Below are 22,886 nucleotides of genomic sequence, written 5' to 3'. Positions count from 1 at the left end.
AGGGCTTCCAGGTTCCCTGCTGCAGAGCTGAGAGCCAGGTAGTCCTGGGATCGGCTCCCAGGGATTGCAGCTCTAGGGCAGCCCCACAGTACAGAGTTTTCCAGGCTAAGGACCCTAGAACTTCCAGACTCCTTGACCAGCTGGCTCATTATGCTGCTGATTCTTGTTTATATAAATATTTCACCAGTTCAGGCTTGAGGGTGAAATTAACATAATCGTTTTGTTGGTAGTATCTGGACAAAGCTGAAAACTCCTCAATGCTCTGTTTTCCTTTTGTTACAGCTTCTCCCACCTCTAACTCTGACCTGTCACTCCTAACACCATCTTGAAATGCTGATGATTTCATACTTGCCCCACAGTAGCTTAAAATGTACTTTAAGTCAAGAGCCATGTACCATTTATTGTGGCTGAAATCAGTTCTATATATCAAGATACTATGTGATCTGTTTTCCTGAAATGCTAGTTGTATGTAAAGGGACCCTGAGCATAATAGTAGAGAACTTTGTCAGTTCTTGCAATATCTTCAAACTTTTAATTCCAGTAAATTCATCTCAATTTTGTTTTTGTTTGAAATTAGTTTCCATCCTTTATACATAGCCAAAAGAGGAACCCTCAGACTCATCTGAAGGATCCAGATATGGTATGGGACTTCTGGAGCCTTCGCCCTGAATCTCTGCACCAGGTGGGAGCTTATTGTGTTTTGAACTCAACTTATTCTTCCATGAACAGGGAACTCGTATATTAAGTCATGTTTTGTTCTGTTTTTTTTAACATTTCAGTTTCTTGGACGGTCTGGAAATTTGTAATATCATTTTGGACCAATAAGGCTATATAATAATCTTAAATTATTAACAGTTAACTGAAATACAGTGAAACTCAAATTATATACTTTTAGCCACCTGTTAAACTGTAACTACTAGGTTTTGGGTCTTTTTAAAGTTTTCTGTAAAGTTAGCTAACGATGAAAATTATTATCTAGTGTCCCTGTTTTTCTTGGCTGTATTTTACTCGGACCAACACAAGTAAAGAATTTAAGACCATCAGTATGTTAATATTGAATTAAAGCAGCTGAACCATTCTGAAACTTGCTATTTAGTCAACCAAGTATAAGAAAATTAACATTAAAAAATTAAAAATATTTCTGAGAAGATAATGCTGATATACTTTTAAATCTGTATAAAGCTGTAATTTTTTCCTCTACCTAAATGTTTAGGGGTTGATACCAGCACACATCATAAACTTTAATTCTTCTGAAACAGTGATGGTCAGAAAACAGTATATAAAGAGTGTGGTATACATTTGGAATGTTAGTGTAAAAGTAAACATTTCTAAAAGTTTGAAAAGCTCAGTCATTTTGAAAAAGTGCTTGATATTAAAGGGTTTTGTGCAATCCCAAATTCAAGAACAAACAGCATTTTCTGTGGCTATTGAATGCTATGCATGGAATTTACTCTGCCTTGAAGGGTTTTGCTAAAACTGGTTTGTTCAGGATTTTAACTTTTTTTTTATTTTTATTTTTTTAAGTTCAAAATATGGTGCTTGCTGGAAAAGTTGACACAGTTAGCTCTAAAACTACAGTAGCTAACTTATTCCTCTTGAAAAAAATCATTGTAATCATACATTAGGTTGGTGCCCATCTTTCACTTCCTTGTTAAATATTTCATATAGAGTTAACTTTATTGCATGTTCAGCATCTTCAGTGATCCAGTTATTAGAGCTGTTGTGATTATGTTTCAGAAGTTTTCAAACAAGAAATTAGTTAAACAGGTCTTGGCACATGAACAGTCATTATAGTCTGCAGTATAAGACCATTTCCATTTATACCTTTGATTAGAGGAGCCTGTGTGCTGTTTATGGATTAATGACTTTATATTGGATCAGTTTACTAATTATTAGAATTGACTATGCCTTTTATTCAGGTATCTTTCTTGTTCAGTGATCGTGGTATTCCAGATGGACACCGTCATATGAATGGATATGGATCCCATACCTTTAAACTGATTAATGCTCATGGCAAAGCTGTTTACTGCAAGTTTCATGCTAAGGTATTGGTTTTAAGTTTACCTACTTGGAAATACTTTGTGCTAAATACTAATCCACCATTATAAATTGGAAGTATGATAGGGCAAAATGTTTTGCAATAGTTGGTTCTGCAAATGTTTATGCAAGTCCTGGCAATATTATATAATCTTGCAGGTCTCATTCAGGAAAGCTCTTTACAGCCATTAGAGTAATGTCGAATTTAAGAGCTCTATAAAAGGTTTTTCCATATGCTTTACTGGCTGTTATTACAAGAATCTTTTTCAATCCATCATTAAACATATATAAAGGGCCAGGTTGTCTCTGCTTTCCATATGTGATTAGCAGAGATTCTTCTTCAAAGGCCTTGGAATGTTACCAGTTACGGTATTCAGGGTGTTTACACAGTGAGCTTCCAGAACCTTCTGGAAAACCATGCTGGTTGTGTCTGCTGCAGCTCTCTCGTGACACCGTAGGTTTTGGGTCTGAGGTTTTATAAGGGAGGAACAATCCTGAACATCTTTCTTGCTGCCATTCAGTGCAGATGTAGGAATCCTACCTATGCCCCTGCCCAACCCTATCACACTTTATTTTCCTTAAAGTTCTTTGTATACATTTATTTAAGTACTAAGAATAATTTTTAGTACAGTAAGGATTTGGGGGGGGGGGAGGTTGTGTGTATTTCAGAAACTTTTATGGCATCTTAGTCTATTTTGTGCATGTGATGCACTTGGTTCCTTGGTTTCTACAGCCTAGGGTATAGTCCAGAGAGGGATTCAGTAGATGCACTCCTTATTCAGGATTTTTCTGGAGTCCAGTGCTTACTTCTAGTTCCCTTTTTGCTTAGGGGAATCACATCTCCTTATGGGTGTTAAGCGTGTTGGGCTTTCACATCTGAAGTCCCTGAAAACAGTCAAGCAAGGCTCCAGGTCTTCCTAATGCTGACATTTCAGCAGGCAAAATCTACAGAACCGTCTGAGATCCATGGTCTGGGTTACATGCAAGGTCTGGACTGGCTGTTGTTAGCACCTAAAGTTTCCACCTCAGGATTCCCCTGAACCAATCTGAATTCTTACCATCACTTGCCAAAGATAAGACTAAGTCTAATGTAGTTGTAGCTCCAGTTGGAGTCAAGCTGAAGACCTCAAGTTCAAGGGCTCTGGTTTTGGTAGCTCTTTGGAACCAAAGCCCTCAGATCCCTGTCCCCAGGCTAGAAGGGAGCTTTAGGGCCTAGCCCGTCCAAGATGGTGCTGAAATGTCCTTAGGATCTTACGCTAATTAAGGCTCCAGAAACTATTGCTGATGCATTGATTCCTAGTATAAAACCAGAAGAGGTTCCCTGAGAACTTGCTTTTTCTACTGCTAGTGTAGGCCTTTGAATCCTTGAGCCCTTCCTAGCTTTGTTGAGGCAACTCTGAGCCTTTATTCTTCACTCCAAAATGCAACGAAATGAGAATGCAGTTTCTAAGCACTGAAAAATATTCCAGAAATAAAAAGCACCATTCTCAACAACATACTTTGAATCAGTCTTTCAACACCAGAGACTGCTTCCCTCTTGCCCTCTGTTCACCCCCAAAACACCCTTTACAGGGGAGGGTGGATTTGTGTAGAACAGCTCTAGCTGGGTAGGAAGCCCTCTTTTTCAGAGGATATACCCTAGGGGATGTTTTTGTTCCATTCATGCCTCTTCTGTGCCTCTTGAGTGACATAAAGGGGAATTCAGAATCTGACCTCTAGTACCAAACAAAGAGTACATTAAGCAGTTACCTAATTTTATTATTTTAAAAATATTCTGTTATCTTGCTGGGCTCAAATTAATAAAGAGGACAATGTTCAGATTGTACTGTGGAGTGGCATTTAATTTACCTGCTGAAATTCAGATGTAAAGTGGAATATGCAAACAGTCTAATAGTTCTTCAGTTTGCTCTTTTTATTCCTGTGGTATTTCATAGCCAGTTTTGTTTAATTACAAATGGTAATGTGTCACTTCTTCATTTAATTACTGTTAGACTGATCAGGGCATCAAAAACCTTTCTGTCGAAGAAGCAGGAAAATTGGCTTCCACTGATCCTGACTATGGATTGCGTGACCTTTACAATGCAATTGCCAATGGAAACTGCCCATCCTGGGCTTTCTACATTCAGGTTATGACATTTGAAGAAGCAGAGAAGTTCCCATTTAATCCTTTTGATCTAACTAAGGTAACTAACTATGGTGTGTGTGTGTGTGTGTGTGTATGCGCGTGTATACAAAAAATAATATTAAAGTTACAAAGTCAAGCAGTCAGATAGGAAATGCCAGTATTAAGTTGTTTGTGCAAACTTAATTCTCCCTTTTCACATATGCATTATGTCCTAACATCACATCATAAGTGCGTGGCAGAGCCAACAATAGACCTTCCTCTCCTGGGTCCCAGTCTAATGCATTAAACACACAAAAAAATCCTTTTTTTTTTTTTTTTTTTTTTTAAACTACCTCCCTCTTCATTCACTATTCATTATGTGCTGTGAATGAGGATGGAATCTTAAAGTCAAATAATGTGATGATGTGAATAAAGAGCATATCATAATGCATACACACGATGGGGCCAAAACAGGGCCGCATGGCAACCTTAATTCTGGAATTGTCTAACATTTGAGTGCTTGACTTTGCAACCTTAACATGTAATTTCCTAGGTGTTTGTTTCCAGTTTTTTTTCATAAAGAGAAAAATTCCATCCTGTGGAACTATTCCTGTCCCTTCTTCCACCCCCACTCCAAGGAAAAAAAAAAAAAAAGCGGGGGGAGGGGGGATAATGAGCAGGATTTGAGCCCAGGATTTCTAGATCCATACCAGAGACCTCTATTACCATTGGAGATGAAGGAGTAACTGGTAGCAGGAAAAGACTATTAAACAGCATAGGGTGATATGACACAGTTTGCCAGTGGATTATGCAACTAGGTAGGTAATAGATATTTGGAGTTCGGAATCTTGGTTTCTGATCTTGGGCTCTGGAGGGCTGTGATCTAGTAGATAGATTGGGAAGGTTCTTTTTGAAAGGCTGTATTGCTGTTTGGATCAGGCTTGGCTATGCAATGTTAGAAACCTGAGTTCTTTCCCCAGCTCTGATAGAAACTACCTTGAACAGCCTCTCAGTTACCCTATCATGTAAAATAGTGGCAGGAAGCCTTCATCAATAATGATGACTTTGCAGAATGAAGCATTAACACCAGTCAGTGGAAGAGGAGTTGAGACTGGAACTTATGGTCTCTTCCTTGCTCAGCACAACTTCCCTGAGGACAAAAGGATGGGATGACTGCTGTTTCTGGGGCCCAACTCAAGCATAAGCTCTGTACCTACCACATAGGAAGCTGTGTAGGGGTCTGGGAGCATGCTTCTTATAGATGGACCATGCTCTATGATTGTATCAGCAAGCTTCTGACAAACTCTTCTGAGCATGTTCAGATGGCAGGGTTTTTTTCAGAGCCTCATAACTTAGCTAAATTTGGGTGGATTTTCCTGGGGAACAGTAAAATGTACCTCTCTGATATCAGGTCTAATCCTCTCCGAATCATCAAGTTCTTGCTTCAAAGCATGGCAATGCTAGAGTGCTTAAAAAAGAACTGTAGGGGAAAATGTTAACACTGGCAAGCCCTGCATGCTTTTATCTAACGTTCCTCTTGAAAGTTGTTTAATTATATCTATCTATCGAATTTGAGCAAAAATAGTTTGTTTTTAATAAATCAGCCTGGAACAGCATGGAAAATTTCCACCTGAATTGTTACTATTTGGCAAATTTATAAGCTGCTGAAAGCAAAAGCTTATATTGGAAAGTACTACTATTTCTTAAAGTGTATACACCCTTCCCCCCCAGTCCCCTCCCCCGGGCAAAGTATCATTCATTACCAAGATTAAATCCTAGCCACAATGACTGCATTAGGTAGTTGAATCTGTTTTCTTGCTGTGTTTTATAACATGTAGTAATCAGTGTATGTATTATGTTTTCTAGGTTTGGCCTCACAAATGCTATCCTCTAATTCCTGTGGGAAAACTTGTCTTGAACAGGAACCCTGTCAATTATTTTGCAGAGGTAGAACAAATAGCCTTTGATCCAAGCAACATGCCACCAGGCATTGAACCTAGCCCTGATAAAATGTTACAGGTAAACAGAGCAGCTCGGTATATTACTCTGACACAGAGTAAATATCCTACATGGCATTTCCTCTTTGTAAGGCTATGTCTACGCTTTAAACCACTGCAGTGGCACAGCTGCAGCACTTCAGTGTAGATATTCATTACAGCGACCAAAGGGGTTCTTCTGTCACTGTATTTAACCCACCCCCGCGAGAGGTGGTAGCTAGGTCCAGGGAAAATTCTTCCATTGACCTAGTGCTGTCTAAACCAGGGATTAGGTTGGTTTAACAACATCACTTAGAGATGTGGATTTTTCACACCCCTGAGCAATGTAGTTGGGTCAGCCTAACTTTTTAGTGTTTATGCCTAAAGCTTACATATTAGTGAGGGTGATACTGTAATAAAACATCTTGATAGGCGATATAGCATCTTTTGATTATCCCATGTTTATGATTTTACCCTGTACTGAGCTCTTCATTTGGACTGGTGAATTCCATATCAGCTTTGATAACCTAATTTCTACACAGTCATGCTGAGCTTTTCGTTTTCCTTTAATCGTCTTATTCACTTCTTAACTCCTTCTTCTCTCTCTTTAGTCAGGCTTTATAATTAAATGTTGAACAACCAAGTCAATATGTCTCAAGCATTTGGAAATAAATAATTTAATTACTGTATTAGTGTGTAGCTTAGAATGGCTACAGTCTGCAGCCACTTACATTGATATCAGTGGTGTACAACTGCATTTCAAGTGGTGTAAAATACACCTGCATTTATTACCAGTCACAAAATCAGAGGCCATTTCTCAAAAACAAGCCCCCAAATTTTTAGAATTAATGGAAGTCCATTTTAAGTAACTGCTGATAGTACTTCTGTTAATGTGTGTGTGCATATATTTATGCTTTTTATGCTTTTTTCACTTATAAATATTTATAATTAATTTATGAATAATTTAAAAGGTCTCTGATTTCTGAGCACAGGTTTTTTGTACACTTCTCTCACCTGGTTTGCAAGTCAACTTTTTTCTCCCAAACCATAATTCTAGGAGGCTTCTACTTTCTGCAGATACTTCATTCAATAGACACACTTACTCCTAGAACTACAGGGATTCTAAGACTCACCTGTTTCCATGATTTAATGGAAGGAAACTAGTTTAATCAATTACAAAATTGACTTAAACAGACTTAAAGGTGGCAATTTTGCAACAGAAAAGCTTCAAAAACAGACTCCAACGAGAAACTGCTAAAATTGAATTAATATGCAAATTAGACACCATCAAGTTAGGCTTGAATAGAGACTGGGAATGACTGAGCCATTACACACATTGACTCTATTTCCCCACGTTAAGTATTCTCACACCTCTTGTCAAACTGTCTGTAATGGGCTATCTTGATTATCACTACAAAAGTTTTTTCTCTTAATTAATTAGCCTCTTAGAGTTGGTAGGACAACTCCCACCTTTTCATGTTCTCTGTATGTGTGTATATGTATCTCCTTACTATATGTTCCATTCTATGCATCCAATGAAATGGGTTGTAGCCCACGAAAGCTTATGCTCAAATAAATTTATTAGTCTCTAAGGTGCCACAAGTACTCCTGTTCTTTTTACAAAATTGAAGTGATTAGTTAAACAATAAGAGATTAAAGGCTTTAACTGACTAGTAAGTTTTTGAGCTAGGTGCAGTCCATAGTAAATAGTGCACATGATTGTTGTGGAGCTAATATCAAGTCTTCTCATCTTCAGATTAGACATTCTTTTGATCACTCCTTCTGTCAGCCCCTTCATGGTTTGGTTTACAGTGGGGATTTTAATGTGTTTCCCTAAAGTAGTAAACAATTTGTTTCTAGTATTACGTAAGGCATCACTTATGCTTATGCCACATTACCTACTCCAAAGCCTCTTTTAAAAAATACTGTCACTACAATATTGTCATGGAAATATGAAAGAAAAATAAGGGGGATGGGAGTTAGGAGACACAGAAACAGAATTTCAGAAAGAATCCTTGAAAGTTCGGGACAGCTTGTCATTTTGACTTTTCATAATCCTGAATCCTCATATAGATAAAATGATTTTCCATGTTGCAAAATGTGCATTTCATCATACAACTGCATATTTCAGTGGTTAGTTTCAAAAGGTAGTCATGAAAAATATGCCCAGGGTCAAACTGATTGCCATATGTGGGGCTGGGAAGGAATCTTTTTCCCCCAAGTCAGGTTGGCAGTGACAGTGGGAGGTTTTGATTATCTTCTGCGGGGTGGGATGCTAGTCACTTAATTTTCCTGCCATTATGGGGACTTCAGGCATTGGTACACCTCAGTCCTCCTATTCTCTGCCCGTGACACACAATAGTCTAGTCTCCTGTGATCTGTAATACTTTGGTCTAATTTAGGTTGTTGGGTTTAGCATGAGGGTGCTGCGTGGTGGCCTGTGATATACAGGAGTTCAGACTAGATCATCTAGTGGTCCCTTCTGGCCTTTAAACTCTGACTAAAAATAAAAAAAGTTGAATATACAATATGTCATTGTGATTTTAGGGTCGTCTTTTTTCATATCCCGATACTCACCGACACCGTTTAGGACCCAACTACCTACAAATACCTGTGAATTGTCCCTACAGGACTCGTGTGGCCAACTATCAGAGAGATGGACCTATGTGTTTGTCTGACAACCAAGGTATCCTGAAAAATACTTTAGAATGTAATATATTTGCATTATGTATATAGGCACTAAAAATGATTTGTTTAATCTTGAAGATAGTTAATTTCAGAACAAAATCAGCCCATCACTTAGCAGGAGTGGTTGAAAACAAACTGCTCTGAGCAGTGAAATGCTAAAATACTCTTTTCAGTGTCTTTCTAGCAGTAAACAGACTGACCATATTCTGCTCCATTTAGACTGTTTCCTAAATAACGAGCTTTACCTTTTTTCTAATTAAAGTGTGGTAGAGGTATGCAGAAGCTGCTCCTTAATAAGGACTTTACTAAATTTTCAGAGTCATGGATCCATAATATTTAAGTGCATGACATTGATCAGTTCTTATCACTTATGCACAGAGATGTAGGTATAGAGACCTCAGTATTGATACAAAAATGGTTATAATTTATTCTTGTTACTTGCACCTTTATTGAATTCCAAAGAGATGCTTATAATTGTTTTCGTACATATAATACTTGGAGAATATAATAGCTTACATGCTTATATTTAGTTGCTTATTTAATTACAATAACTCCTCACTTAACGTTGTAGTTATGTTCCTGAAAAATGTGACTTTAAGCAAAACGGTGTTAAGTGAATCCAATTTCCTCATAAAAATTAATGTAAATGAGGGGGTTCCAGGTAAATTTTTTTCACCAGACAAGTCTCTATATTCACACACACACACACACACACTCTATAAGTTTTAAACAAACAATTTAATACTGGTACACAGTGATGATGATGATTGTGAAGCTTGGTTGAGGTGGAGGAATCAGAGGGTGGGATATTTCCCTTACTGCTAAATGATGAATTAGCAATTGGCTGAGCCCTCAAGGGTTAACTCTCTCTACAAGGCAGCAGGAATGGAGGGAGGGGAGACATCGCAGACAGACACACCCACCGTGTGTGAGAGAGATGCACATTTCCCCTTTAAGAACACTGCCTTATTAATTAGATCAGCTTGCTGAGACTGCAGCTGCTGCAAACTCCTTCCGTCCTGAGCCCTGGTGTCCCCCCCCTGCTCTATGGAAGATGGGGTAAGCAGAGTGCAGGAGCAAGGGGAAGGGGGACACCCTGGCATTAGCCCCCCTCTTTCTCCCCTTCCCCCCGCACAGCAAGCAGGAGTCTTGGGGAGCAGCTCCAAGGCAGAGGGCAGGAGCAGCACATGGCAGTGGGGGGAGGGACAGCTGAACTGCAGGCAGCTGCTGCACAGGGAACTTAGGGGAGTGGGGAGCTGATGGGGGGGGGGAGGGGACTGCCAGTCCACCCTGGTTCCAAGCCCCCACCAGCTAGCTGCAACAGGCTGCTCTTCCTGCAAGCAGTAGACAAAACAGGCCGCTGCCAAACAACGTTAGAAGGGAGCATTGCACAACTTTAAATGAGCATGTTCCCTAATTGATCAGCAACATAACAACAAAACAACATTAACCGGGACGACTTTAAGTGAGGAGTTACTGTATATGAAATGTTCAAGCTAAAAAAATTCTTTTCTATCAATGTGAAAGGCCCCTGTGTGTCAGAGGGACACATCCCTAAAACTTCCAGTTGTGTTTACACAGATGCTGGAATGCAAATTTATACCTTTTTTTGCGTTAATATTCTATTTTTTGAAAGATGTACATCAGTGTTAGTGATTTTTGCCTTGTAAGAATATTTGATAGGAAGTTGTAAATGTACTACAAATGGCTGGCTGTAAATCTAGGAACCATGCGGTCAAAAAGGCAAACAAACCAACAAATACGCCTTATCAAAGAGTAGGACACATCGCTCATGTATAAGATACCAGTTTGTTATAGATATGATCTTTATCTCAAGACAACAGCTGTTATAAGATGTTTGTTTGAAAAAGAGTACTAATTGTGTAAAAGAATGTGAGGATGTTCTAATTCAGAAAATTCCAAAAAGTAGTAATACTTAGGATGTGTTACCAGAACTATAAACCAAGGGGGAAAAGTGGGTCTCTTATTCCTCCTCTTTGCAAAGAAAAACCTTAGTTTAAACCCACACACAGAATTCTAGAAATATCCTTCTTGAAGTTGAGTTCCTATGTAAACACTGAAGTTTTCATGCTTTAAATTTGAAGGAGAATATTTATGATTGGGAAATATTTTACAGAAGATATTAGTTACCGTATTTTCCGGCGTATAAGACGACTGGGCGTATAAGACGACCCCCAACTTTTCCAGTTAAAATATAGAGTTTGGGATATACTCGCCGTATAAGACTACCCCTCTTCCAACGCACACCAAAAAAAAATTAAAAAAACATCAGATTTGATTTCAATATGGTAATTTTAATTCAAATGCTTATGACATGCAGGTACTTAGCAGGAAAACTGTCACTTATAAACATAAGGCTGTTTGTCATCAAACATGTAAACATAAAACAATGCAAGTGGATTAAACTTTTCCTAATTCACTCTAAAGCTGAAAGGAAGGATAAGACAATAAACCCATGGGAGCTGCCATGCTGTTTGTTTTCTAAGCTGTCAACCAAACTGGAACTGATGATGATAGGAGGAAGATAACAAACAAGAGAGAGAGAGCAAGTGCCGGGCAAGTCCCTGGCGAGTTAGCAACGCCCATCATAACTGCAAGCTACGGTATTTTTACAGGTTTTGTTGGCGTGACAGTTTCCCTTTAAAAGCCTTCAAAATCCTCCTGTTCGTCATCTGATATCATAAGTACATCAATGACATCTTGTGATACATTTGTAAGGCAGTCATCGTATGGATCGAATTCCGTATCAGATGGTGTGGTCTCAGCTTCGGCTTCCTCTTCATCTTGCCACAAGTAGTCGTCCTCCATACCATCTAATGAATTTGATATGCCACACTTCTTGAAAGACTTGATTACTGTTTCTGCATCAATATCATTCCAGGCTTTTATGACAAACTTGCACAAAACATCCAACTGTGGAGCACGCATGTTTCCTCCTTTTGTGAATGACTTTTCGCCGCTAACCATCCATTCATTCCACTGTTCTTGAATGCGATCTTTAAATGGCTTGTTTAGGCACACATCCAGTGGCTGTACCAACGATGTCAATCCTGCAGGAATAACTGCCGCATCTGTGTTTAGTCTTGCAAGCATTTGCTTGGTGCTGGGAGTTAAATGAGCCCTGAACATATCCCACACCAGTAGACTACATTTTTGAATAAGTCCACCTGGTCGCCTGCTCCATACATTATCAAGCCATAGCTTTACCCCTTCTTCATCCATCCAGCCTTTTTCATTCACATGTACAAAACAACCAACAGGGAACTTGAATTTCGGCATTGTTTTTCTTTTAAAAATAATCATTGGTCTCAGTTTGGCGCCATCAGCTGTGCATCCTAGTACCACTGTAAAACTGGACTTCTCATGTCCTGTTGTTTTAATTAAAATTGTTTTTTCACCTTTTTGATGGACAGTTTTATTTCCAACCATATCAAAATTCATTGGAGTTTCATCCATATTTCCAATACTACTTAACGCATAGCCATGTTTAGTGTGCTGTTGTATTATGTATCGATGGAAACTATTTACTTTGCTATCAAGATCTGCAGGTAATTTTGGGGCAATTTTCATCTTTTGCCTCAGTACCATATTATGCCTTCCCATGAATCTAGTACACCAGGATACAGTGGCCTTAAATCTGTTGCTGTGATCTGGGTTAGATTTGGCCCACTGAAGTGCAAACAAATGTATTTTATTTCGTGTCACTACATAACCATTTTGGCGATGCTCATTCACCATGTCTGCTACATGTTTTTCGAGTTCTGGCCAATGTGGAGTGCCTCTTCTTAATGCACACTTACCCCTTGGCATACTCTTTAATGCTTTTTCATTTGCTTTCCAGTCCCGAACCATCTTTTCTTTTACTCCATATTGTCTTGCAGCAGCGCAGTTATTATGTTCCATGGCAAAGTTTACAACTTTAAGTTTAAAACTGGCTTCATATTTCTTTCTTCTTGCTGGTGGAGCCATGATGGGGTTTTGACTGTTGGACATTTGTATACTGTACTGTATGTACTGGTGCTATACTGTATGAACAGGTACAGATACTGGTGCTGTACTGTATGTGGTACCCAGTATACAACAACCAGCCAATCACGGCAAGCGATGTACCTTACCGGCGATTGGCTGGTTGTTGTATACAAAGCCTGCTTGGATTGGTCAGCTCTCCCTGCCTGCCCAGCCCTCCCTGTCTCCAAGACTATCAGAGCGATAGCGCAAACACGCCTCTTTCACCCGTCTGGCCCGCCCTTGTATCCTATTACCTCCTTCTCTGCCTCTCAGATCTCGCACATGCGTGACTGCGCCGCTTCACTGCAGTCCTCAGGAGCGAGATCTGAGAGGCAGAGAAGGAGGTACGGTAATAGGATACAAGGGCGGGCCAGACGGGTGAAAGAGGCGTGTTTTTCTGGGCACAGCGCCGCACTCTCTCTTTTTTCCATACCCCGGGCGTCCCGGACGCCTGCAGCTTGCTCCGCCCTTCACTTACACCTTCCCGGTGAGGCGCCCCCTCACCTCGTCATTGGGCAGGGATGCGGCCGCGGCCGTTTTTGAGCTCCCCACACCATATGCGGCGACCGCAGATTCTCCAGTCCGGCTCGGAAGTTTCAGCACCCGCCCTATAAGACGACACCCGGCGTATAAGACGACCCCCGACTTTTGAGAAGATTTTCCTGGGTTAAAAAGTAGTCTTATACGCCAGAAAATACAGTACTTCCATCCTTTCCATGTTTAAGGTGAAAGAAAACCTTTGCTTCTCAAATTCTTAAAATGGCATAAAATTGTTTTTGAGATATTTGCAGTTTTGCATCTAAATGCAAGCCATCATATAACAACTGCCTGATTTCATGGTTGAGTGAATAGTGAGATATTTTATGTACAAATATAACAAGATAATTTGATGCTATAACTGGTTACTAAGAAGCCATTTTAATATAAAATATTGATAACGAATTCTCCAATTAATATCTGGCATTGCTTAAGCAACTAGTTACCAAACTCAAAGACAAGAACCTTCTCTGCAAGAATGGTAAGAAAAAAAGACAATACCATCTGTGATGACCATTTAAGTTCAAAGACACTCTTAAGTAGGGATGTAAATACCATTTCAAAAGTTAACCGTTTATTAAAAAAATATTTTGTTTAGTTTAAACTGCTAACTGATTAAAGGGCTGGCTGGCTTGCGGCTGGGGCTGATCCGGCTGGTGCGGGAGTAAACAGTTAAGGCGGGTTAACCGGTAAGACTAATGCTTAACTGTTAACATTTTACATCCCTACTCTTAAGAACTATTTAATTTTACAAAAATTACTTTCAGAGCTCAGAGGAAATAGTGTTTGGACTCATTTGAAAGGGAATTTCAATTTCTTGTAAGCCCTAGTGGAGTTCAGAGGATTGGTCTCAAAAAATGTACTGAATAAAAAGTTAAAATTCTATCCTTAAAGATGTTCTGCTAATTTACCACCACGAAGACGAATGCAAAATAACCATAAAGTTGAAGAATTACAATCCTGCTGCATGTTCAGTAGCATACGGCATATTCATAAGCTGAAGATATACACTAAGATCAGACAAAGGTGTTAAGGCACTGAACTATGATAGACTGATATCTGAAGCAACCAAGCCCCTGAAAGAGCGGTTTCTTCCCTCTACAGAAAGATAATGGAAAGAGAAGAGAGGTATAAATAAACCTCTCTGAACTGAGGGAGTAAAAGCAGCACTCAGTTCAGCACAGTTCACCACTTTACAAGCAAACAGCAGCAGCAACAAGATAGCTGAGAAGGCAAAGAAGCCACAACATAGCATCAAGGAGAAACAGCCTCCCAATGCAGCACTGCTTCTGCCACATATCACCTAGACTTCAGCATCATTGGTGAGATGGAGTTAACAAAAGCAGTGCCAAAGGATTTGCTTTAAAATTTTCCTGTAATAATTTTAATGGAATAGTGAAATGGTATTGTAACTTAAGGTATTAACAGCTTCTCCTGTTAAATGCCAGAATATTTAGACTATATATTGCTAGAAAGGAAAGATGAGCCAATCTTGGTAAACTGCAAGAAATAATGGGATTTAATTTGAATGTAAGATTCTTAGTTTTCATTCATTTTCCTGCAAGAAGACTCTACTTTGACTGGCTTCTTTTAATTAACCAAGTCAAATACTTGGATTTCATAGGACCTTAGTTAAGATTACTTAACTCTGCCCATTTATAAACTATTTAGGTTGTCCGTGATAAACCAAACAGGATTCATCAACCCTTAAACAAAATTCCTTTGCTCATGGTTATCCATGAGACAATAAGGCTATGTCTGCACTACGGCCCTTACTGCAGCAGAGCTGTACCACTGCAGCTGCACCGCTGTAAGGTCTCCTGTGTAGCCGCTCTATGCTAACGGGAGAGAGCTCTCCCGTTGGCATAAATTAAATGACCCCCAGTGAGCGATGGAAGCTATGTCAGTGGGAGAGCGTCTCCCATCGACTGCACTGTCCATACCAGCGCTTTTGTTGGTAGTCATTATTAATCATTTTTTGTTTCTTTAATTGTGGTGTTCCCTACGAATGATGAACCCCATTTGACTAAAATTGTGGGAGCAGCATCCCTGAATTGGCATTGAGAGAGAATTAAGATATGGCCTGCCATTTCTTGTTTTGCTAGACTGTAAATTTAAGATATTTAAGTATTTTTTGGGATAAAGTTAGTTGGTGCTCAACAATTTAAAATACCCTTTTTATCTCCCACAGGCCTTGATCCTACAAGGTGCTGACCATTCTGGCCTCTGATCCAGCAAAGCAGTCAAACACATGATTAACTGTTAGGTATGTGAGTGGTCCCATTGAAGTCAGTGGTATATAAAGTAAATGGGACTACTCCATAGGCTGAAAGCTAAGCATGTGTTCAAGTGTTTTGCGACTGTGGTCAGAGCATTCAGCATCTTGCATAATTGAGCCATTAAAAAGATGGGATGGGAGACTGTATGTGCAGGTGACCAAGCCTCCTTTTTGCACAGAACAGGTTCCCTCCACACAGGGAGTGGGGTTTAGATCCTGCCTTAATTTTTAATGCCAGAAATTTTTAAGAAAACTCAAGAAATGAGAAATAGGTAGATTCAAATTCAGATATTGGAGGTGGTTGGAAAATTTTGTTGACAGTTTCCTTTCAAAAAACATCATTTGGATAAAACTGTGGGGTTGTGGGTTGTTTTTTTTTTTTTTTTTTTTTTTAAGAAATTTCCCACAAAAACAAATTTTCCAAAATATTTGGAAACGTTTTTGTTTGCGAAAGTCACTTCAGAAAAATGGAAATATTGTTTCAAAACTAACTTTTTTTATATTTTTAGGTGCATTATTTCATGACACCTGTACCAATAGTGCTTAATGTGATTGACATTTGAAATACTCTATTTTATTTTTTTCAGAATTTCCATTTCACAGGAAATTTTGCTTTTGTTCCAATTTAGAACAAAAACAAATGTTCAAAATTCCAAGTTTCAACCAGCTATATCAGATATGCGTTTGAGGCTGCAGGATATTGTAACTGCTGAGCTATATCTTTTGAAGAGTGTGAGGCAAAGTGTTGGCAGTTGTTTTACAAAGAAAGCGAAGGAAATATAGCCATGATAACAGGGTAAAAGGGTTATCTAAATCAGTTTAAATATATTCCTTCAAGTGTGCTTTATAATTTCACTGACTCCTAATCTAAACTAAAAGGACTGATATTTTGATTTTAAAGGTGGTGCCCCAAATTATTATCCAAACAGTTTTACTGGTCCTGAAGATCAGCCCAATTTGAAGGAGAGCCACATGTCTGTCACATGTTGTGATGTGCAGCGCTTCAATAGTGCAAATGAGGATAATGTGTCTCAGGTAAACTATGTGAAAAGGACTTATTATATTGTCTGTCCTGGAACTTGATTGTATCATCTGGATGTGGGTTTTCCCTTGAAGCATCTAGCCTAAACTTACAAGTACAGTTCTGAGGAGGCCTTGAAAGATCTTTGCCAATTCATTTCAAGTAGGGCTGCAAATTAATTGCAGTTAACTCACGCCATTAACTACAAAAAAAAAATTAATTGTGATTAATCACACTGTTAATAATAGAATACCAATTGAAATTTATAAATATTTTTGGATGTTTTTCTACATTTTCAAATATATGGATTTCAATTACAACACAGAATACGAAGTGTACAGTGCTCACTTTATATTATTATTTTTTAATTTGTATTTTTCAATTCACCTCATACAAGTACTATAGTGTGATCTCTATTGTGAAAGTGCAACTTACAAATATATGTCAGAATGCGGGTAACACACAGAGCAGGAGACATACAGTTCTCCCCTATGGAATTCAGTCACAAATTTAATTAACGCATTCTTTTTTTAATGAGTGTCATCAGCATGGAAGCATGTCCTCTGGAATGGTGGCCGAACCATGAATATTTAGCATATCTAGCACGTAAATACCTTGCAATGCTAGCTACAAAGGGGACATTGTAAATAAGAAGCGGGCAGCATTATAATTCCGTATATGTAAACAAACTTGTTTGTTTTAGCGATTGGCTGAATAAAAAGTGGGACTGAGTGGACTTGTAGGCTCTAAAGTTTTACATTGTTTTTGAGTGCAGTTGTGTAACAAAAGAAAAAATCTACATTTGTAAGTTGTACTTTCACGATAAAGAGATCACATTACAGTACTTGTATAAGGTGAATTGAAAAATACTTTTTTTTTACAGTACAAATACTTGTAATAAAAAATATAAAGTGAGTATTGTACACTTTGTAATTGAAATCAGTATATTTGAAAATATAGAAACCTCTATAAATTTATAATTTCAATTGGTATTCTATTATTGTTTAACAGTGCAATTAAAACTGCAACTAATTGAGATAAATTTTTTAAATCTCGCAATTAATCGAGATTAATTTTTTGATAGTTTGACAGCCCTAATTTCAAGGACTGCTTTGAGGTTGACTGCCCAGTGAACAGGCTGTGGTTTCTCTCAAATTCTTCTTCCACAGCACTTTATTCAACTCACCAGACATGACATGTTCAAATTTTCATGTACATGCCTTTGAGACTGAAGCATGCAAAATTGCACCTGCAAAAGTGAGATTACCTGTTTTATTGCAGTGTGATACCAAGAGAATATGAAGTCCAATATTTTACCAGGAACATATTTCTCCATATTTCATCACTTTTCTCTAGGTATCTTGGTAACACCACCCGAACTCTTAAGTACCACATTTTCCTTAGAATACTGTCATTTCAGTGAATCTTTATAAAATGTTTATTTACACTACGTAATGCAAATAGTAAATTTTTGGGGCCAACCTGAACACTAATACCCAGATGCAAAATTTAGCCCTGATTTTTTTCCAAGCTTGATGTAATTAGTTGCTGCAGATATCTAAACTATAACATTTGTATCACATCGTGTTAATCAGTTCCAGCAGAACTGGATTACATTGCTATATAAGATAATTAAAGTAATTAGACAAACAGCAGTGAACACAGAATTTGTGACATACCACTAGAAACACTGTTGCCAGTACATTTGCAAGTCTCATTCGTATATTTTTTTTTTCTTTTTACAGATAGTGTCATAAAGGAGAAATATGTAATTGAAAGATACAGTTGTAACAGTTACTTCCTGAAATAGTCCAATATTAATTTTAGAAACTAGAAGAGTAGTTAAAAATTGATTTGTAAATATTGACTTGTCTTGTAAAGCAGATGTAAAATTTCAAAATTTAATTTTGCTAAACTGTCCAGCAGAAGAGTGTTAATGGTTCTAGGAAGTAGAATGGCTGCATCTTTACTCTAATGTTGATTTGGAAGTGCTACTTTCATCAGCAGCATGTCATTCTCTTTGCCTCTTTCTTATTCCTTCCCTCGTCTAAAAACTTAAGAGTTGTACATCATGGCGGGAAGCAGTTTGAATGTGCTGGGAAAATACCAACCAGTATTTCATGCTTTCTTGTAATAGTTTAAAGACCAGAGCTTTACCTGTTTAACTATTATTAATGATAGCTTTTGATAGTCAATTTAAAAACTGGCCTTGCCTTAAATAAACTAAACTACAGAATTTGATCCTAAGGTGAGAGTGTTCTATACCAAAGTGCTGAAAGAAGATGAACGCCAAAGACTGTGTGAGAACATTGCTAGCCATCTTAAAGACGCTCAACATTTCATCCAGAAGAAAGCTGTAAGTATAGTAAAAGCTTTATCTGTCATGTTGGGGGAATAATGGGTGCCAATTCGTCAAAAATTCCGGTTAACTAAGAGTTATACTTATCTATGGAGGGAGGGAGTTTGGGTGCCGGAGGGGGCTTAGGATTGGGGCACGGGAAGAGGTGCGGGGTGCAGGCTCTGGGAGGGAGTTTTGTTGCGGGAGGGGACTTGAGGTAGGGACATGGGAGGGGTTTCGGCATGCTGGATCTGGGCGGCGCTCACCTGGGGAAGTTCCCCACAACTGCAACATATCCTTCTGCTCCTAGGCAGAGGAGCGGCCAGGCGGCTGTGCGCACTGCCTCTGCCTGCAGGCGCTGCCCCCGCAGCTCCCATTGTCCGCAGTTCCCAGCTGATGGGAGCTGTGGAGGCAGCGCTCAGGGCGTGGGCAGCACACGGGGCCCCAGTGGCTATTCCTCTGCCTACGAGCAGCAGGGACATGTCGCCGCTTTGAGGGAGCTTCACAGAGCCAGGTAGGGAGCGTGCTGGCCCCATGCCAACCAGACTTTTAATGGATACCAGAAATGCTGGTTTTAGAGCTTTCTGGTTAGTAAAGTGCCAGATGATACAACTTTTACTGTAGCATCTTACTGTGTTAGCTTAAGTCTAGCTTCTGCTGGTGTGTTACAGTATTGCAGTTGATCAACAAATTTTGCAAATATAACAGTTTGGAGATGAAAAGAGGTGGTCAGAAATTGTATTTTTGGAGAATAAGGTTGATCTGTTCTTTATTTTATGCGAAGAATGACCAAATTTTGTACATAATTAACAAGGAGAATGCTAAAGCTGGCAGCATGATGAGCTGATACTTTGAACACACAAATCTGGAAGTATAGTGATTTGTGCTTCTTGTATTGTGGGGTGGGCTAACGGACTGCATAAGTGCTTTGCACTGGGTGTTTAAAATATGGATATCTTACTCAAAACAAAAACCAACCACCCTCATTTGATCAAGGCCATAAAGGTTTTATTTGGAGGATGAAAAGTTCCCCAAAATTTAACTTTGCTGAAATATCCAGGAGAATATCATTAATGGTGCTAGGAAGAAGAATGGCTTCATCATCCCCAATGGAAAACACCTGTGCAATGCTTACTGCAAATTAAACAAATCAGGATGTTGTCCTAGGTGACTTAATACCTATGATTCACTCCTTGCTACCTGGTCTATTGATATGAACTGGTGCTTGATTTGGGGAATTGTTGATAATTCTTATTAGATATTGCATATTGATTGCAGGCTTAGGAATTGACAAGAACCAAGCATGAATGTGAAACTGAGAAATGAAATTGTCTGTCCATGCCCTGACTTCCCTTACTATTTCAGGTGAAAAATTTCACTGATGTTCATCCTGAGTATGGTGCCCGTATTCAAGCTCTGCTGGACAAATACAATGCTGAAGCTGGCAAACAGGTATGTTAGGGATGGTTTCTTTCTAGTTAACAAGGCTTTGATTGACTGAATACCTTAGCTTGTTTCATAAATCTCTACCTTGATGGAATATAATAGAGGTTTCTTTTTTAAACTTGGAGATAATTCAGTGTTTTGATAGTCCTATAATGAGATAATTGCAATGCTAATTGGTCCAAATTAGTTGGTGCATTACAAGGACTGAATTTAGTGGTTTTATGTTTCAGAAGGTGTTCATGCATGTACTTGATACTCTAGTTAGCTTAGCACATGATAACCTTACCTGCTAAAATTGCATAAAGGAAAAGGGATAAAATGGTAATTACGAAACAAAATGTTTCACTTGTGCTGTTTACTAAATGTGCACTGGTTAATTTCTTTAAAATGTTGATTTGACTGCATTCAAATTTAAGAAACTTCTTTTAATAGAATTTGCCCTAAATGTTTTTTTCGTAGCCTAATTAATTTCATGTTGCTTTTAGGATGTGATTAGAACGTATACACAATCTACACGTCGCATGTCTGCAAAGGAACGATCTAACCTGTAAAACTGTATGCTACATACAGTTGGTCCGTCCATGGATTTTACATCCCCCTAACTGGAGAATAAGCTGTCAAAGACATTAACAAATGTAGCAGATGTCCGCACAAGCTATAAATGCCTTTCAGGCTTGATGCAATAATAAAGTGTCTATTTCTATTTCTGCAATCGAAAGTGATTGACTAATAATTTAGTACTTTCTAACAGTAGTGCTCTAGGCTGGTAATGATTTTATGCAGATCTCTTTTTAAGGCTAAAAGTTATTTTTGTTTAGTTTTGGAAATTAAACTCAATATTTAAATGAAAAGATTATTTCAATTGGTTTTTGAGGTAAGGACCCTAACTTCTGGCTAAACTACTGAAAACAACTTGTATAAATACTGTGATTATCAATATAGGTGAACTAATAGGGTGTTCAAGTTGATAGAACTTCACTTGATGTTGTCAAAAATAAATTACCCAGTATGTGTAATGTGAGCATTATAGTTTAAAAGTAAAGGAACCCATATACATACAGTAACTTTCTTTCTTACATTTTACTGCAGGAAACTAGAGTTATCTGAAAGTAGTTAATTCATATCCAGGTGGAATAACAACTGAAGGCTAAAGTTGGTTTTGCTTACTTATAAAAATATCGGGTTGGGTATATTTTATGCAAGGGAGGTATTGATGGAAAATAGTAATTTTTGTTTCTAATCATTTACAGTTTAGATTTTACAATAAAATTGCTTGCAGTTAATCAAATGTGGCTTTCTTTCTTTCTTTTTTTTAAGGCTATCAGTAGTTGAAATCCTTCTCTTATTTAGCTCAATAGAAGTTTTGCCATTGATGAAAACAGGAGCTGGAAGAAATGCTCAATCTTTCTTTAATAGACACAGTATTCTGCTTGCACCTTTCTCTGACTGTCACTGGTTGAATTCATACAGCTCACTGTTTTACATAAATTGATGATTTTCCAAAAGTATTAAGATAAGGATAATGTAATAAAGTTTCACCGGAACCACTTGTTCAAGTTCGCTCTTGAGATTAAATTTATAATTTCATACTCGATCTGTTTTTAAGGGAATGAGGGAGAAGTGGAGTCTCCGGTTCTAGGTTATATTATTTAACATTTATATTGCAATAATATATCAAAAGAAAAGACTTAATCCATTATTAAGAGTTTATTATTGAATTTTAGTAGTTTAAATATCATAGCCCTGGCTTTAGCATTTTCCTACCATTTTTAGCATAGTGCAGTGAATATCTCCATAATAAATGGAGGAAGGTTTGATTCTAACATGAGGTGGCCTGTGGGAGCACTTGCTGAAGAAAAGAAATATTTTTACCTTCTACCTTTCTAATGCCTGGAATATGAGAATTATTGTTCTTGACATGTTTTCCAGATTCCCTCAGTTTTTCCTCATACTTTTTTCAATTTTATTTCAGGGAAGATTCACTTTTAATCTCCTTTGTTTCAATAGCAGCTCATTTTCTAAGAAAAACCTGGATTCAGTGTCCTACAGATACCATGTGACCTCTCAAAAGGTTTATTCCATTGACTATTCTTCCATTGCTATTTTGTAGTTACACAACTACTCATTTCATTCTTTGCCTGTTTACTCTTCCTATAATTTGTTTTTCTATTTATCTGGTAGTTAGTTACTCTCTCAGTCATTATTTTCTGCTTCCTATACAAACAAAACTCTATGCTCCTTTTGTGCACAGAAAAGCAACCTGCGTAAATAGTAGATAGATAAGGATAGAGACCCTGGCTTGGGAAGGGCATAGTAGAAGGGATTCTGTTGCACTCTGGTTGCATAGGAGGGAAAGCTTGCTATTAAATCTCCACAGGAAATCAAAGTTTCTAGTCGTGGTGCATCTAGACAATTCACTTGTCTCATATCTT

The 22,886-nt window shown here is 38.2% G+C and overlaps 1 protein-coding gene across 1 annotated transcript in view; it reads left to right on the top strand.

The window, feature by feature from the left end:
* CAT (catalase) overlaps positions 1–21,742 on the top strand; it is a 37,060-nt gene extending 15,318 nt beyond the window's left edge. The window contains exons 5-13 of the mRNA XM_034769697.1: positions 578–682; positions 1,920–2,045; positions 4,029–4,220; positions 6,008–6,160; positions 8,665–8,803; positions 16,551–16,684; positions 18,919–19,026; positions 20,374–20,460; positions 20,940–21,742. Coding sequence (XP_034625588.1) covers positions 578–682; positions 1,920–2,045; positions 4,029–4,220; positions 6,008–6,160; positions 8,665–8,803; positions 16,551–16,684; positions 18,919–19,026; positions 20,374–20,460; positions 20,940–21,005 — 1,110 coding nt within the window. The 3' untranslated portion in view covers positions 21,006–21,742. The remainder of the gene's footprint in view (positions 1–577; positions 683–1,919; positions 2,046–4,028; positions 4,221–6,007; positions 6,161–8,664; positions 8,804–16,550; positions 16,685–18,918; positions 19,027–20,373; positions 20,461–20,939) is intronic.
* The last annotated feature ends 1,144 nt before the right edge of the window (positions 21,743–22,886 follow it).

The sequence above is a fragment of the Trachemys scripta genome, chromosome 4 (genome assembly GCF_013100865.1).
Source record: "Trachemys scripta elegans isolate TJP31775 chromosome 4, CAS_Tse_1.0, whole genome shotgun sequence".
Lineage (NCBI taxonomy): Eukaryota > Metazoa > Chordata > Testudines > Emydidae > Trachemys > Trachemys scripta.
Note: the sequence above shows the minus strand (reverse complement) of the source record. Positions and strands in the feature narration are given on the sequence as shown.